This window comes from Lingula anatina, chromosome 8, assembly GCF_051362555.1.
Source record: "Lingula anatina isolate TDL-2025a chromosome 8, LinAna3.0, whole genome shotgun sequence".
NCBI classification, from domain to species: domain Eukaryota; kingdom Metazoa; phylum Brachiopoda; class Lingulata; order Lingulida; family Lingulidae; genus Lingula; species Lingula anatina.
This window is the reverse complement of record NC_141774.1, coordinates 18,819,130-18,834,411: the sequence shown is the minus strand read 5'-3', so window position 1 is coordinate 18,834,411 and position 15,282 is coordinate 18,819,130. Positions and strand designations below refer to the sequence as shown.

Here is a 15,282-nt window from a genome sequence, read left to right as displayed (position 1 = left end):
AATGGACCTAAAATCTTTATACAGGAAAAAATATTCTGGTTATGCAATGGAAATTAAAAAATGGAAAAGGTCTCCAGGTGGTGAATTCCTCACATTTTTGGGGGGAAAAATCTGAATTTTTAGGAATTAATTATTATTATTATTATTGTTTCAGTGAAGTTCAATACACAAAGTTTGCCTTCAAACTTACCAGCCGTGGTTCCCACACTGTTAATTGTCGCTGACGTCACACCGTAGACAAACCTTATTATGATGTCCCATAGATATGAGGGTGTCAGTGCCCACGCCAGTCCCAAGACACTGCTAACACTCAGAGAAAGCAGCAACGAAAACCGTCTGCCTAAACTGAAGTGAAATACAGAAGAAGGTAATCCATCTTTACCTCTCTCTCTCTCTCTCTCTCTCTCTCATAAGCCAATATTTCGTACTTAAATGCATTATAACTCGCATAAATATAATCTTACATCTGAGCAATTGTGAAAGTTAATGTTCACCTCCGTCGTAATCACCAGCCATAATATCGACCAGTCTCGTCATTTCCGCTTCTTGACCACAGTAAAGAAAACATGTAATCAGTCGGAGGAAAATTTGAAATTTTAAGATTTATTTTTATGAACTTTCATAACATTAGATAAATATAAATGATAACCTACCTATCAGATATGGATCCAAAAACTGGGGCACCCGCGATCGACCCGGCGATTAACATTATGTGAGACTGAGTCAGTTTTAAAGAATCGGTACAAATGAGGCCAAACTAGAAAGGAAAAATACATTTTCGTGTAAGATAATTATTGTTTTAAGAATTAAGCTGTGAATACATTCTGTTACTGTCACATGTGTGTCACACGCTTTATAGCCCACCGCCCCCCCCCCCCCCAAAAAAAAAAAAAAACCAGGTACTGACAAGATTACTGTTTTACGCAAAGTTTGAAGTCAGTCTTTGGGCTCAATTTCTTGTTTGAAAGCAAATGATAAAAGAAATATAATAATAAAAATGCAGGTACCTGCATTGGGTAAGAATATGTTACAGTTGATGTATCGAACACCCATTCCGTGCATGGCTCCGGTTCCGTCTTGTCTTGACTGTAGTCCCCCTGGTGGCTGACATTTTGTATAAATGTGCACTGCTGTGTCGCAACTCCAGTTTCTTTCGGTATAGAAACGTTGTTTGTATCATTCAAAAGCCCAGGGATTTTGCATCTTGAATTAAACACTTTGATAGTTCACGTTTACTTTGGAATCAGATTCATTTTTCCTCCAAAACGAGGTTATGATTTTTATTTAAATTTAATTCTGCACTTACATGTAGATGCAATATATCTTATCATTTCTAACTAATTAGCTTAGTTCTAAACTAATCCTATTTTATTTAGACGGCAATTCGTATTCCTGGCGATTCAAAGTAAAATATCCCCAGGAGGGATGTTAATTGTCATTTTAAGGGCTGAATTGGAACAGAAAAGAAGCTTTGAGGGATATCCAGCATAGAGATATGGATTTGGGTCATTCGAAACTTGTTTACCTGTCGAATATAAATACACGTTTCACAATTTATAGCCCCTCATATATCCACTTCATTCCTTTTGCCTCTGTTTCTTTTTTATTTAATCAATTTAATTAATTTTTTTTTATTTTTTTATTTTTTATTTTTATTGTTATTTTTTTTTTCGTGAATCAAAGTTTATTTGATATTCGTATGTCATAGTAAAAAGGTAACCATTTTCTTATCTATACAGCACATCATATTTTATACCATCATAATCCTACCTGTGGCCAGGGGTTTCCTCTATGAAAACAACTGCGACGTAAATGACACTGAGCAACATACAGGCTAACGCCAGTAAAGCGTAAATTAATCTCTGAAAGGTTCCGAACTCCCCGATCAGTACAAGAATGTCGTCAAAGTCCTTGGGGTCGTCGCTCGAACTTTCCCCATTTAACTTCGTTCCTTCCATGTTGCATTTGGCTAGATACATGTAAATATGAAAATATTTGAAGCATTTATAAATTATACGAAGACATAAGTATCGATCACAAGCCTCAGAAAGATCGCTTACATTATTTAACTAACCTGTGGGATATCTTAAATTATTATATGCCATAGAGACACAAATGAGACAAATTTTCCATTATACGCAATTCTTTAGTTTAACAAATACTTCCACTTTTGTATTACTGAAATAGAATACAAAACTACACTGTCAGCCATTGAATATTTCATAACAGAATGCTGGCGGATTCTGTGTTCAAAGAGTAGTTATACTACTACATGTACAACACACACTGGACAATAGAAGTGTCACCCCTACTGAATCAATATTTTGGGGGAGATAAATGACTGTGGAATGATATACTCCTGGTATCATTTTAATAACATCAATTTCACAAAAGAAACGGTTCTGACTGAATAATTCAACTGCATCGATATTCTGACATTGCTTATATTCCGCCTCTTCAGGTTAATAAATTTGATTACTCTGATTCAGGGGGTGACACTTCTATTGTCCAGTGTGTGTACAAAAGTTTGCGGCTAGTACGTGCGAAGAATGGTAGCTGAATCACAAAAAGACGCAAATCAATTGTGCATTAGAATTACAGTAACTGGGATTGGAATTTACTATACAATGGCAAAAAATCTAACCATTCCTTTAAATTGTCGAGGCCAATCCCTTCTTCATATTAGGCCTCTGTAGCTTCTACGATTTTGATAAATTTTGAAAATCGTAAGTCCGTAGGCCGTAGCATTTTCGTACAAGGCACGAGTTTGAAAAGTTTGAAATTGTGCGTTTTCTCATTCTGACCACAGGGGTGCCTTAAGTCGTAGAGACTAAAGGACCATTCCCACAGTTATTTGGATCGATTTATCTCCATGGGGAGTCTCACTTAATTGTTGTCAACTTGACCGGCTTAAATATCTGTCACGCCCAGTAAAGGTGTTTAGGAGTAGTTATCTTTACCCCTTAGGTGATTCGGTAGGCGTGACAGACATATAAGCCGGTTATTTGCTGGCAATTTAGTGAGACTCCCCAGGGAGTTAGGTCGATCCAGATGGATGGATCTATGTATGAGAACTCAGTCTAAGATTCAGGAAAGACGGGAGGAAGGCGCGCGGCAACTGCTCTGAGATTAAACCGACTTGGTACGATTACTTTACAACCGATAAACTTTTTAACCTATGGTTACCCGCGCGTAATGTAAACGTGTTTTATTCCGAGCCATTATTCCACAATAGTCTAACACTGGGTTCCCATGCCTAGATCGGTCTAACAGGATCGATCCATCTCCTTCGGGTTTCTCGCTAAATTGCTTTCAGCTTAAGTTTATTGCAATTTAGCGAGATCTCCTCAGAGATAGATCGATCCACAGCTAGTACGATAGGGTCTGCGAATGTCATTTTCAATGACAGCCGCTTATGGAGTCCATGGTCAACATGTTTATTTCACACAGTCCTAGAGCTGAACTGACACGTGTGAAGCAACGCAGTGGCTGTAGGATGACTTTGAAATAGCTATTAAATACGCATTTCACACCACGAGTGTTAAAAACGGTCTAGTTACAAGTCCAACCCAGTTCATTATTTACTCTGAGGGAAGGAGGCAAACCTATGCCACTGTTTTACACACACACACACACACACACACACACACACACAAGTTGGTAGTAATATACACTGTACAGTGTAGGTGCACCTTAACTTTGCGCGATGATTTGGATTTAACCTGCTTTTTACCTGTTAATTTGTCTGAACTACCAGAGTCGGAATGAAGCCTTCATATCTACAATGTATAGTGTGACCTTGCATGCCCCCCATGTCCTCAGAAGGAGATTATCGATATGACCTGCCTCGAGTTAGCGATAAGCAAACACGTGTGCCTGTAGTACAGTGCTGCCCTCTACAATAACTAAAAATAGACAAGAGATCATAATGATACCAGTGGCTAGAAACTGAGGCCAGAGAGTGACAAAGCAGGCGCATAGCAAAGACTATTGAAAGATCCATTTTTAAGTTTGACCAACTCCAGATACAAAACCGAGTCTGGCCCACTTTGGCGTCGGTATCGGAGGCCGCTTAAGGGACCCGATTTTTTTTCTGAATGAAACAGTACCTTGTTATTTTTTATTAAAGTACAACAGTAGATGCCACTGAAGAAAAAATTCCTTACTTCCAAAATGTGTTGATAAAACACGAGGCAAAATTATGTTTATTTAAATAGACATGCACGATTTATTTGTAAAGTAAATAATAAAAGAATGTGTTTTTGTTTTATACTGCAGAAAATGAGCCACCTGCAGTAGATGTAAGGAAACATCAAAAACAAAGTCAGTGTGTGGGGGAATGAGGTCCATTACTGAGACAGTTGAATTTTACTATTTTGTTTTACACTGTGTTTCACAGCATACATGTTGTATTCAGTTACTCTGCATATATTGCTACAGTGTATACTGCATTGCTGCATCATCTTGAATGATAAGGCAAAACTCAGGTTTTAGCATTGCGCTTGTAATGAGTAATCCATTTAAATGCAGTGATTTCTCTTTCTTATGTGATATTTATTGTAGATCAGGAAGTACAAAACATTTTGTCATTTAGGAATTAAGTTACTCAGGAGTTAAACGTCTTGAAAATGTTTTGGAATTATTATCTTTTTACTGAAAACATATCAGGTTTGATTTATCAATTTTTATTAGTGATATATATCTTCTTTTAACATCGTGCCAGTTTGTATTTTGCAATGTTGAATTAATTTTACAATATTGAGGTAGTGCTTCTCTTTTGCTCCTTTTGATAACATTTTTTTCTGTTTTTAGATGATATGATGGCAGTTGCAGATAGATTTTTGTAGGACCTACTAGTGAGTGATTTTTTTTATATTCGCCCTGTGATATTTGATATCATTTCATGTGCTGTCAAAATTAGATTTCTTGAAATTTGATTTTTTTATATTGTAGTCATTATTATTATAATGGCTCTTTTAACTTATGAAATGTTGTGTTCAAATTTTTACGCAAATTAAATGTTTATTTAAAAATAAACGCATTTGTTTTCCTTCAATAAAACTCGACACTTTTTTTTAATATCGCGATAAAAGGTCCACGTTTTCAGAAAAATACCCCCTCCCCTTTGAAATTGCTGGCTAAGGGTCTGGTGAGTCTGATTTGTCAGTCTGCTGGACCTACATGTATGTCAAAACCAAATCAACTTATATGCAAACTCCGACCTCTCTGTCTGGAATGTTATTCCCAGCAAACACATCACTGTCGGATCACGTGGCTATGACGTGGCAACGTGCTGGCCACGTGATCCGAACATGACGTGTTTGCTGGGTTCCTGCCAGAATAAATGCCACACAGCTTGAGAGCTAGCTACTTCAGTATATGAAAATGTAAATTATGATGCATCGAGTTGTGATGTGCCAAACAAAAAGGCAAACACATTTGATCTGCACACTTGTTGTTGACTGGGCATTGATATGATTGTAATTTGTTAAGCCTGTCACTCTTTAACAGTTTGATAATTTATGTAAAACGTTGCGCTCCAAATGATGCATTTAATAATTGATTTACGATTTTAAATCAAACCCGTGTTTTTGTAATCCTCTTTTTTATCAATTGCAGGAAAGGAACTTATGATGACTCAGATGACTGATGAGATTATTAAAATTTATAAAACGCGATTTCATTTTTTTTATAACTCGGAATAAATGGAAAATTCGAAGAAAATGATTAAAAAATACAACTCTGTATGTCTGTTGAAATGGGATTTTAAGAGGACACAGAAGGACCTATGAGCTTATTTTTGAGAATTCGCTCTGTAGTAGATTTGAACATGTATATAATGTTTTGTGTGTATATAAAGAAGCCTGTGTTTTAATGTTTCCATCCATGTTTTAACTACAATGAAGGTTACTGTGAATATATAATATGACATTTTGATTGTGTTACGACACTATTAAGTGTAATGGAAATTTCACATTATGCAACAGCGTGAAAACATTTTTGCATTAAGGGACAATTACACGTTATTCGACATGGATCCCCCCTCGGACAGTTACTAATTTCATTTTGTTCCCCGGCCATCCATTTGTGATTCTTACAGATATCTGCTCTTAAAACCAAAAATCTCACACTATGATAAGTAACAGATGCGGATAAGTCCTTCTGGAATACGAAGACACATTACATTCTAAGTGAAGCATGCTTCGTTTATTACTACTTATAAGTTATTTGATGTGGTACAAAGCACTGGATCCCAGTGCTGGGATAAGTCAAACAATGAGTCGCTAGTTAAGGGAAAATAATTTTTTCTCTACGAAAATTAGATTTGATGTAAAAATCCTGTATCGACCACCTTTAAGTCTTACAAACAGACAGTTACCAAAAAGAAATGAAAACTAACAACCAATCTATAGCATTTGCGACAGTTTTATTTGCGTAAAGTAAGATACCCGATTACAGCAATATTTGACCACCCACATCTCAAAAGAGTAAGATAAGGGAATTGAGTACATGCCAACGATTAAGTCTTATTAATTCACACTACAAGCAAAACCTAATATGGACTTCAAAATAAAAGTGATATATCATGAACCCCCACGTAAAGCCATCAGGCCTATTTATCATATAATCAAAATAACCAAATTACATTATTATTTGAATTAAAACATCACACCACCGTAGTAATTAAAAGTTAACAATCCAATTTGCAGTAGTTTACTAAAAAGAACACGTAGATATAATAACAATACACCCCACTGCAATATAACAATATAAAAAAACTGGAATGTGTACACAATGACACAACCAAGATATGTGTCAGTTTTGAGCAAAGTTGAGAGGAAAACTGAAATAAGTATTTTGTATTACAATAATATTCAAGCAAGACGCGACAGCTTTTCCCATTGTTTAATGATTTTTTTTATTTTTTTAACCATACCACTAACATATATACTGTGAATAAACTGTAATATATATTCTGCGTAAAACACATTCAAAGGATTGATTCTTGTCAGAGTCCGTTTTTCATTCAACATTATCCAAGTCTTGGTGTTCTTCGTCCCTAATTTTCCTATAAGAATAAAGAAAAAATTAAAAATGCATTTTGTGTTACAAAAGTCAAATTATCAAAAATGTAACAATCATGAAAAAAGTGTCCAAAAAGAATATATTATTAAGGCTACCTGGAGACAAAGGAAACCCTACTTAAAAATGTAAATCATGACGTACATTAAGATTCACGAAAGATTATCCACAAGTCACGATTGTTCATCAAATTATCAGGTGTTTAGCGCTAACAATTGACTTATTTTACCTTTATCACTTAGTATAAGGCATCGCAACACGTGTAGTTTATCATAACGACGCAAGGGCAGCCGTAAGGAGCAGGAATTGTCACGTGACAGACTGGAGATAAATAGTCGACGCATTCTTCTGTCACAGAAGCCTGCACTGCAGCAACATAGGTCTCATCTGGAATATTATCCAACACAAAATTTAAAAAATATATTGCTGATTACTTTTCTGGATTTTTCGTACTTTTCACAAATATAATTCTATTCGGTTGTGCGAAGTAAATAAGAATGGAATTATTTTCTCCTAGGGGGCGACACTGTATATATTGTGTTAGCTGTGCTATTGGTAAGAATTATGGGTAAGTTACGATAGTTGTTCATTCGATCAGTTGTCGCAGACCAGTTGACAAATAAATTTTATTTTTGTTTTTCAATTTTTGCTTATGGTTTTGTTGTTTTAATCTGATAAGTACATCTGATTCTTTTTGTTTTATAACAAGATTGGTTTTTGCTGCAGTTGCTATTTTTAATTTTTCGGGGACGACAGACGAAGTAATTGCTCTAACGGTATGTACACACCTGTGTCTGTACATAAAAAATGACAAGGATAAAACGAATAACAAATTCTCATCTTACCGTAGTTTTCGATACTTTCGATCAGTACAATCCCACACCTAAAGGTGACGTACTTGTCAAATGTGTTAGCACCCCTAAAATTCACCCGAATATCGTGAAGCCTATTTCCTAAAAAATTAATAAAATAAAATCACACTGTAAATACAAATCAGTACATAAGAGAAGGCACCTTATATTTTTGTGTTATATACAGTATATTCTTATGGATATAGAATGAAAATTCTCATTGGGTTGGATTTACAACATTAGTATCTCTTGTGCAAGCTTGTGCTGGATCAGTATATTGTTTGAAGTACACAATGCACTTTAAAACATCAGGGGCGAATTTAGGCCTTCTTCTGGGTCTTCCGGAAGACGAACTGATTTTCAAGTTTACATTGAAGGGTATCTAAATTTTTTCTGTCGGAAGACGGTCAAAATTGGGGATGGCGCAACAAAGATAATGTGGAAAACTGTCAGAAAATATCTCTGGATCCGCCACTGAACATAACAGGTGGCTTGGAACATTCCACAAAAAAAGTGAACATTTGAAAAACATCAGTGTCATACACATTTTGTGTTACATTTACATCTTATCAACATCTTCCTGTTTTTTTTTTTTTTTTTTTTTTTTTTTTTTTTTTTTTTTTTTTTTTTTTTTTGTACTATGGAATCCCCAAATACGGAAAAAATCAACAGTAATTTTATAATGAAACACTCGCGTATAAGTACTCAAAATGTGTGCTTCTCAGATATGTGGAATGACTCAGAATATTTACCACTGTCGTGTTCAAATGAAGGCGAACTCTCTGATTCGTTCATCATTAGACAACAAGGCTGTTGGGTGCAGTTTTCATATTCCACCGGAAGTTCACCACAGTCCTCCCCAGGACAATCTGGGTCGGGGTATATACACTCCTTGGTGCGCCAGCGAATCACCGTGCCTGGCAATCCACAGGTAGCAGAACACGAAGACCATGGCAACCAGTTACTCAGATAACCGTCCACTGGAACAAAAGCATCAGCATGCCATTGCCAAAGAAGAAGGTAATGCTTCCATCGGCGATGGCGAGTCTGTTTGTTAAATATCGTGAGGTCTTGAGTCATTTTCTCGTTTTATAACAGACAATTACTTGTACTCACGAGGAAAACAATTGATAATAATTACGACCAAATCTAATTTTAAAGGAATTCTTATTGTCTTTTACCAAAGAGAGGGCGTAAGCTCTTGCGGTGCTCTCTGATCTTGGTTCAGGCAATAAAGCATTTTGCATTATTAAAGAGAGACAGAGAGAGGTAGATTTCCTTACCTGGGCAACAAGGTCCAGTACAGGTTCTAGTCTCGGTACTCGAACCTTCACAATCGTAGCCACCGCATTCGGTTGCGGGACACTCGCACGCTCTAGATCGTGTCTGTGTACCATTTTCACAAGTAACGGAGCAATCACCCCATTCTCCGTATGGACACCAGCCGCCATCGACTGGAGATGAAATTATACATTTGTGAACAAAAACTTCTTTGTAATTACTTTTTCATTCAATTATCATCACTAAATAATTGGTCCCAATGAATGTTAATTCTTTGCCCAGACTTTCAGAACAAAACTTATCTATTTATCTAACATTTCTAATTCTTTCCTTGGATATTTAATGTTCCCAATGGCATGCAAAATGCGCAAAAATATTGATTTAATATAATAACTTTAAAAATCGGTGAGACACATGCTAATTTTCGAAAGTGACCTTCTACTGAGAGAGAGAGAGAGTGAGAGAGAGCGAATGGGAGGGTACATTTTCTTACCTGGGCAACAAGGCCCAGTGCAGGTTCTAGTCTCAGTACTCGAGCCTTCACACTCGGACCCACCGAAGGCGGGTTCGGGGCACTCGCACACCCGGGACCGAGTCTCTGTTCCAGTTTCACATGTAACGGAGCAATCACCCCACTCTCCATATGGACACCAGCCGCCATCGACTGGATCTAAAATTATACATTTGTAAACAACGAAATAGTTACGATATCCATCGCTCATTTTCATTGGCAACATAAGAAGAATGATTCAAATATAAAAATATACATAAGGATAATACTAAGAGAAAAAATCAACTTTGTGAAGCAAGCTAATTGTAAAAGTCATACATGTATCGCTGGACCATTGCACAAATTGTGAACGCTTTTAAAATAATGCGTACTGCTATCAAGTATGCCTTGAGTTGTTGCCACACCACCATCAAAATCACGATTAATATCTTACCTGGTACCAGTACTTGAAGTGTATCACATTGGTAACCACCAGGACAACTGTAAATATGTAAAGATATGTCCTATTTAAATAGTGCCATGAGCAATCTTACAACAGAAATCATTATATATGTGTGGAAACCATAATACCATAACTTAAAACACCAATCACATTTTTTTAGTGCGACAAGTCATGACTTACACTACTCCTGATCTACAAGGTGGCTTATAAAAATACGACATATTTTACTTTCTATCTTGATTCAAAATCGGTTATTTTCTATGGAACGGCCTGTAAATAAGCCTGAACTTACCCGTTACCGTCAATGGCTTGGTAACAAAGCAAAGTATCCCCGAGCTGTGCACTGGTTGGGGTCCAAGTTATGGTCACCGAGGCCGTGATGCTATTAACTGTAACCATTGCACCCACATTAGCACCGGTTGGTGGAAGGACGTTGATGGCATTTATTCTACATGTGTGAAAAGAGGTCAACATTATGAAGATAACATACATGGGTGTGGATTTTGAATGTAATATATCGATCTTCTCTAGGGTTTTGTTGTCAACCAAAATCACACACACACACACACACACACACACACACACACACACACACACACACACACCAGGCCCGTAGCCAGCAATTTCAAAAGGGGGGTTCTTTTTCTGAAAAAGTGAACCTTTTCCGATATACTTCATGTACCTAGATCAAATTTTACCCAGAGTGGACCTTTTCCCAGCAAAAGGGGCGGTTCTTTCGAAACCCCCGACCCCCCCCCCCCCCCCCCCCGGCTACGGGCCTACACACACACACACACACATACACACACACACACACACACATTCGCATGCATGCATATATATATACGTACTTGCTGTGGTCTTATGGAACAATCCGAGAGAGTCATATGTTCACATACCCGTATGGAGAACTTGCTACTATGTCTTTCGTGTACGTCTGCCCAGGAGCTACACTTGTTGTCTCCGATGAAGTTGTGAAGGTTGGCCGGTTGTTACAGTCGCAACCATCCTTTATTCGAGCTATATACTGAAATGTCCATAAAGATAATATTAAGGTGCCACATATAATAGCGGGTCCAGATGAAACTTAGTGAGCCACTTGCGCTTTTTTATGTTCATGTTGAACCTGCAGTTGCATTAGCTATGTGTTTTAATTTAACCAAGTTTCATTTGTTAATAGCTATAAAAAAATAACTGATATTTTCCAGCCAATATTTCGTCTTCTGACAGAAAAAGAAGAACAACATTATCAAAACCTTGATGCACAGAGCTGATGCACTTATTAAGGTGCAAGACAAGATCAAAACTGAGAAAGAAAAGGTAAGAGATGCATTAAGAGAGCATTCCCAGAGATTTAAATCGATCCAGCTAGATCGCTCTAACTCCCTGGTTGTTCACGCTAAATAGCTGTCAGGCTGAGTATTTATTGCTTATCTACCTAACCTGCAATGGGACCTTTGACAGCGGCGTCGATCCATCTTTCGGCACGCCCCCCTGTGTTATACTGGTTGTCGGGAAGTCTTCTAGCATTATTGCTGCTCCATATAGACTGTAACCGTACAGAGGCCGGGCAGAAGCCGGGATTATTAGAGTGCAGTTCTGAAATGAAGATGAAAATACATTTAGTTTCACTAACCAAAGGGTAGAATATAAGTAGTTTGTTTCTAACTGTTTGCCTAGATTATTATTATTATTAAGGTACTTCTACTGGAAATGACCAAAAGAAGGAGCAGGCCATTTTACGACGTGAAAGAACTTAACTGTGCGACAATAATACATGTGTAAAAAGGTGTGTGCGTGTCTGCTTCTGCTGCATACATGTGTCTGTGTATGAGAATAAGGCCCATTCACAACAGCGGACTAACTAGTAAGCGGATCAAATATGGCCGAACCACTTGAATGATTGTTGCGTGCTCTATTCATTGTCTATAAGGGGAATAGACGACAAGCTTTTAAGTGGGTCGCCATATTTGAACCACTGATTATCTATTCCGCTGGACTGAATGCGCCCTAAGGTCGTATTCACAACATATGATCTGCTGACTTAATATGCCTGAGCCCACTTAAAAGCAATGCTGCCCAACTCCATGATGGTCCCTGCGCCTTACCACGCGCCAAGGACCTGGCAACTAAAACTTAAAGCCGAGAATTAATCCGTGTGGAGGCAGGGTGAACATTAAAGGATTAGGCGGAGTTGCTTTTAAGTGGGATCGGCCATATTTAGTCCATGGATCAGTTAGTCCGTGGATTATCTGTTCTGAATGGGGCCTAAGAGAGCGCTTACGTACTGGATACAAAGTTGCCCCTGGCAATGGTGTACAGATGCCACCACACTCGGGTGGTACTGCCCATCGGCATCTGACTATATCTCCATCTGGATCAGCATATGGGATGTCGAATCGATAACCACATGAAACATCCATGCTAATGATAATAATAAACTTATTATTAGTATTATTATTATAATAATTCGCCGTATTTTTGTCTTCCTCTTTATTGGAATTTTTTTAGTAGTATAATGCAACATTCAAGTTCCAGAGGTAAGAAATATGACCATCAGTTTTATTAAAACTCGCTGTTTAATTCAATATCTCGTAATCACTTTAAAGCTTCTTGAAACTGAATATGTCAAACAGACAGCAACAAAATTCTCGTCAAGTTGTGTTCCATGCGTTTGCATTCACTTTTTTCACTAGATTAACGCGTCGAAAGCCTGAATATTTTATAGAAGTAAAGAAGTACAGTTGTTTATGTATAACTCAAACGCACAAACATACCCCGGCGCTTCCCTCCCACCTGAAGTTTCAAACTTTTCTGAATGTTGCGTGCTCTTGGACAAAATGTTCGGATTACATCAATCGAGGAAAAACAGGTATTCAATTTGGACACAAGTAATATTTTTTTTCTTCAGTTACATCTGTACAAGGCCAACATTTTACTTACTTAACAAGGGGGTTGCTTGTGGTTATTGGGCTTGAATTCGGTGTACCAGTGTCGCTTCGAATGCCAGCATTGTATTCGGTGAAAATATCATAGCTTCCCCCTCCGTTGGCCAACGATACCCAGCAACAGCTCGCATACCTGATGTGTGAAAATGGACACCGCGAGTCACGAAAAGAAACTTTGTACCGCTGCTAATATGCCGTAAATTTGTAAGAGAATAAACTTGAGTTTGCAGCGGACCAGTTCATTTGTACAGAGCCATTGGTGACATAACATAACATAACATAACATAACATAACATAACATAACAGTGCTTGGAATATGTGGAAGGTCAATGACCACGACCAAAAAGATGTCAAATTTACAGACACAAAACAGATAGCAATGCTGACAGAAAGAAATATGTTACATTTTTATATAATACTTATCAGTCTGTAGTCAGGTTACCCTCAGACTTTTCTTCGAATCCATAAATACTGTGCTTACCTTTCTCTCCTTGTGAGTGAGTGTATGTGCACGTACGTGAGTGTGTTCGTGATAGGTACTAGTAGAGCAAGAAAAGGAGTAGAAAGGCACATTTGAGCTAGGGTAGATGGAGATGGGGGTGAATTGAATTAAGGCAAGCAAAATACCTTACCTGATTTGAAACACGCCAGGGCCTGGCAAGGTAATAGAGAAGTCATTTCTCCCCTGTTGCCAGTTGTCAACGGGGTCCACTCCTGTGACGTAGTATCGATGTTGAGCAAGGTTCGTAGTAAATCCGCAGCCTTAATTTATGGATAAAGGAAAACCACTTAGGTTGCATTCAGATCATATTATCCGTGGGCGACATATGGCCGAATGCATTAAAAACAAGCCCCCTTATCCCCTGATGGTCTCCGGCCTCCACATGCGCAATGAAACGGATTAAATCTCGGCCCAGAGATTTTCTAGTCCCCTGCAGGGACGGCGCGTGTTGAGGTGGGGAGGCAATCAGGGCATATATCCACATTGCTTTAAAGAGGGTCGGCCTATTTGATCCCGGATCTGTTAGTTTTGCAGATCAATTTGTTCTGAATGCGCTTTTAAGGTATCATTGTGATGTCATATTTGAGAACTCTGCTTTGACCAAACTATACATTACAATGTTGAAATCGTGCAACCCAATTTGTTAGTATATCTGCGGTAAGTAACTCTTACCAGCGGTACACTGCCAATAACCGAAATATCCGGAGGAAAGTTGTCCTACATTAGCTTGCGTGCAGGGGTACCCACATGGGCCATAGGTTAATCTCCAGGCAGATCGCCATTCGCATATCATCTGGGTAAAGATGGAGAAAGTTTATATCAATATCAATAACTAACAGAGTCGATTATAAATAAGATTTGTATTGATGAAATTCAAACTGAAGGCCTTTCAATATTCTACTTTACACCAGGAGGATCAGTACTTTCAAATAAACCTAGATACAGGCCTAAGCCTAACAATACATATACTGTACATACCGACGATATAATATTAATTATGTTCTTATACGCAAGTGTCTTTGCATTTACATCTTGAACTCAATAAAGTCCATGGGATTATAAAGTTGGTTAAGTTTGTTAGATGAAAATACACAGACTGCAATTAATGGGGCAGCAATATATTTATAACACTGGTACCAGGGACCCTGTTGAAGAAGTAAATCTATATTTTAGGGTTGCAGCAAAGCGACTATAAAATTTGCCTTCCCCATAACCTTCTACGACTCTCCTTAGTGATCTGTGGATCGAGATACAAAACGTAACTGGCGTCTTTGTCCTAAGTACATGAATACTTGTATTGATGTAATGTCTATCGTACATTTTAAAATGGATTTAAGTTTAAGATAAATTTATTGTTATTATTATCATCATCATCATAGTGCATCAAACGAGAACTGGCTTCAAATATTAAATAAGGTCCGAACTCACAGCCCAAAACTTTAGTGTACATATATATACTGATCTAAATAATTGCTCATGATACAAGAGTTGTGATACTACAACATGGATGCAATGAACTGAGTCTCACCAACAAAGTATCAAGAATCATATATATATATATATATATATATATATATATATATATATATAGATATAGATATATATATATATATATAGATATATATATATATATATAATAAGCCTCACCAATAAGATAAAGTATC

At 37.4% G+C, this 15,282-nt stretch overlaps 3 protein-coding genes across 3 annotated transcripts in view; all 3 read right to left on the bottom strand.

Annotated features, from left to right (window-relative positions):
* Positions 1–195: 195 nt before the first annotated feature.
* On the bottom strand, positions 196–3,921 carry LOC106180190 (solute carrier family 22 member 4). The gene is made up of 4 exons (XM_086994280.1): positions 3,734–3,921; positions 1,771–1,969; positions 1,008–1,203; positions 196–757 (listed from the first exon to the last, which is right to left on the bottom strand). The coding sequence occupies exons 2-4, from the start codon at positions 1,956–1,958 to the stop codon at positions 650–652; spliced, it is 492 nt and encodes a 163-aa protein (XP_086850406.1). The 5' UTR covers positions 1,959–1,969; positions 3,734–3,921; the 3' UTR covers positions 196–649.
* A 2,496-nt stretch (positions 3,922–6,417) lies between these two features.
* Positions 6,418–15,282, bottom strand: part of LOC147760509 (coadhesin-like) — a 30,604-nt gene continuing 21,739 nt past the window's right edge. Inside the window, exons 7-11 of the mRNA XM_086994277.1 lie at positions 9,218–9,388; positions 8,687–8,914; positions 7,929–8,036; positions 7,313–7,470; positions 6,418–7,069 (exon numbers count right to left, since the gene is read on the bottom strand). Of these exons, the coding sequence (XP_086850403.1) occupies positions 7,322–7,470; positions 7,929–8,036; positions 8,687–8,914; positions 9,218–9,388 (656 nt within the window). The 3' untranslated portion in view covers positions 6,418–7,069; positions 7,313–7,321. The remainder of the gene's footprint in view (positions 7,070–7,312; positions 7,471–7,928; positions 8,037–8,686; positions 8,915–9,217; positions 9,389–15,282) is intronic.
* LOC147760510 (uncharacterized) lies at positions 9,445–14,438 on the bottom strand. The gene is made up of 10 exons (XM_086994046.1): positions 14,291–14,438; positions 13,749–13,878; positions 13,112–13,249; positions 12,457–12,592; positions 11,612–11,767; positions 11,068–11,195; positions 10,461–10,616; positions 10,098–10,206; positions 9,709–9,885; positions 9,445–9,498 (listed from the first exon to the last, which is right to left on the bottom strand). Exons 1-10 carry the CDS (start codon positions 14,409–14,411, stop codon positions 9,445–9,447), a joined length of 1,305 nt encoding a protein of 434 aa, XP_086850172.1. The 5' UTR covers positions 14,412–14,438.

Bases quoted from the DNA above. Each gene is read 5' to 3' on its own strand.
- LOC106180190 (XM_086994280.1), bottom strand. From the start codon at position 1,958: ATGGAAGGAACGAAGTTAAATGGGGAAAGTTCGAGCGACGACCCCAAG. The intron at 1,204-1,770 runs GTAGGATTATGA...GTTTAATTCAAG, and splicing joins GAGGAAACCCCTGGCCACAG to ATGCAAAATCCCTGGGCTTT. The intron at 758-1,007 runs GTACCTGCATTT...TTTCCTTTCTAG, and splicing joins CATATTCTTACCCAATGCAG to TTTGGCCTCATTTGTACCGA.
- LOC147760510 (XM_086994046.1), bottom strand. From the start codon at position 14,411: ATGATATGCGAATGGCGATCTGCCTGGAGATTAACCTATGGCCCATGT. The intron at 13,250-13,748 runs GTAAGGTATTTT...TTCACACATCAG, and splicing joins CCTGGCGTGTTTCAAATCAG to GTATGCGAGCTGTTGCTGGG. The intron at 9,499-9,708 runs GTAAGAAAATGT...TTGTTCTGAAAG, and splicing joins CACTGGGCCTTGTTGCCCAG to TCTGGGCAAAGAATTAACAT.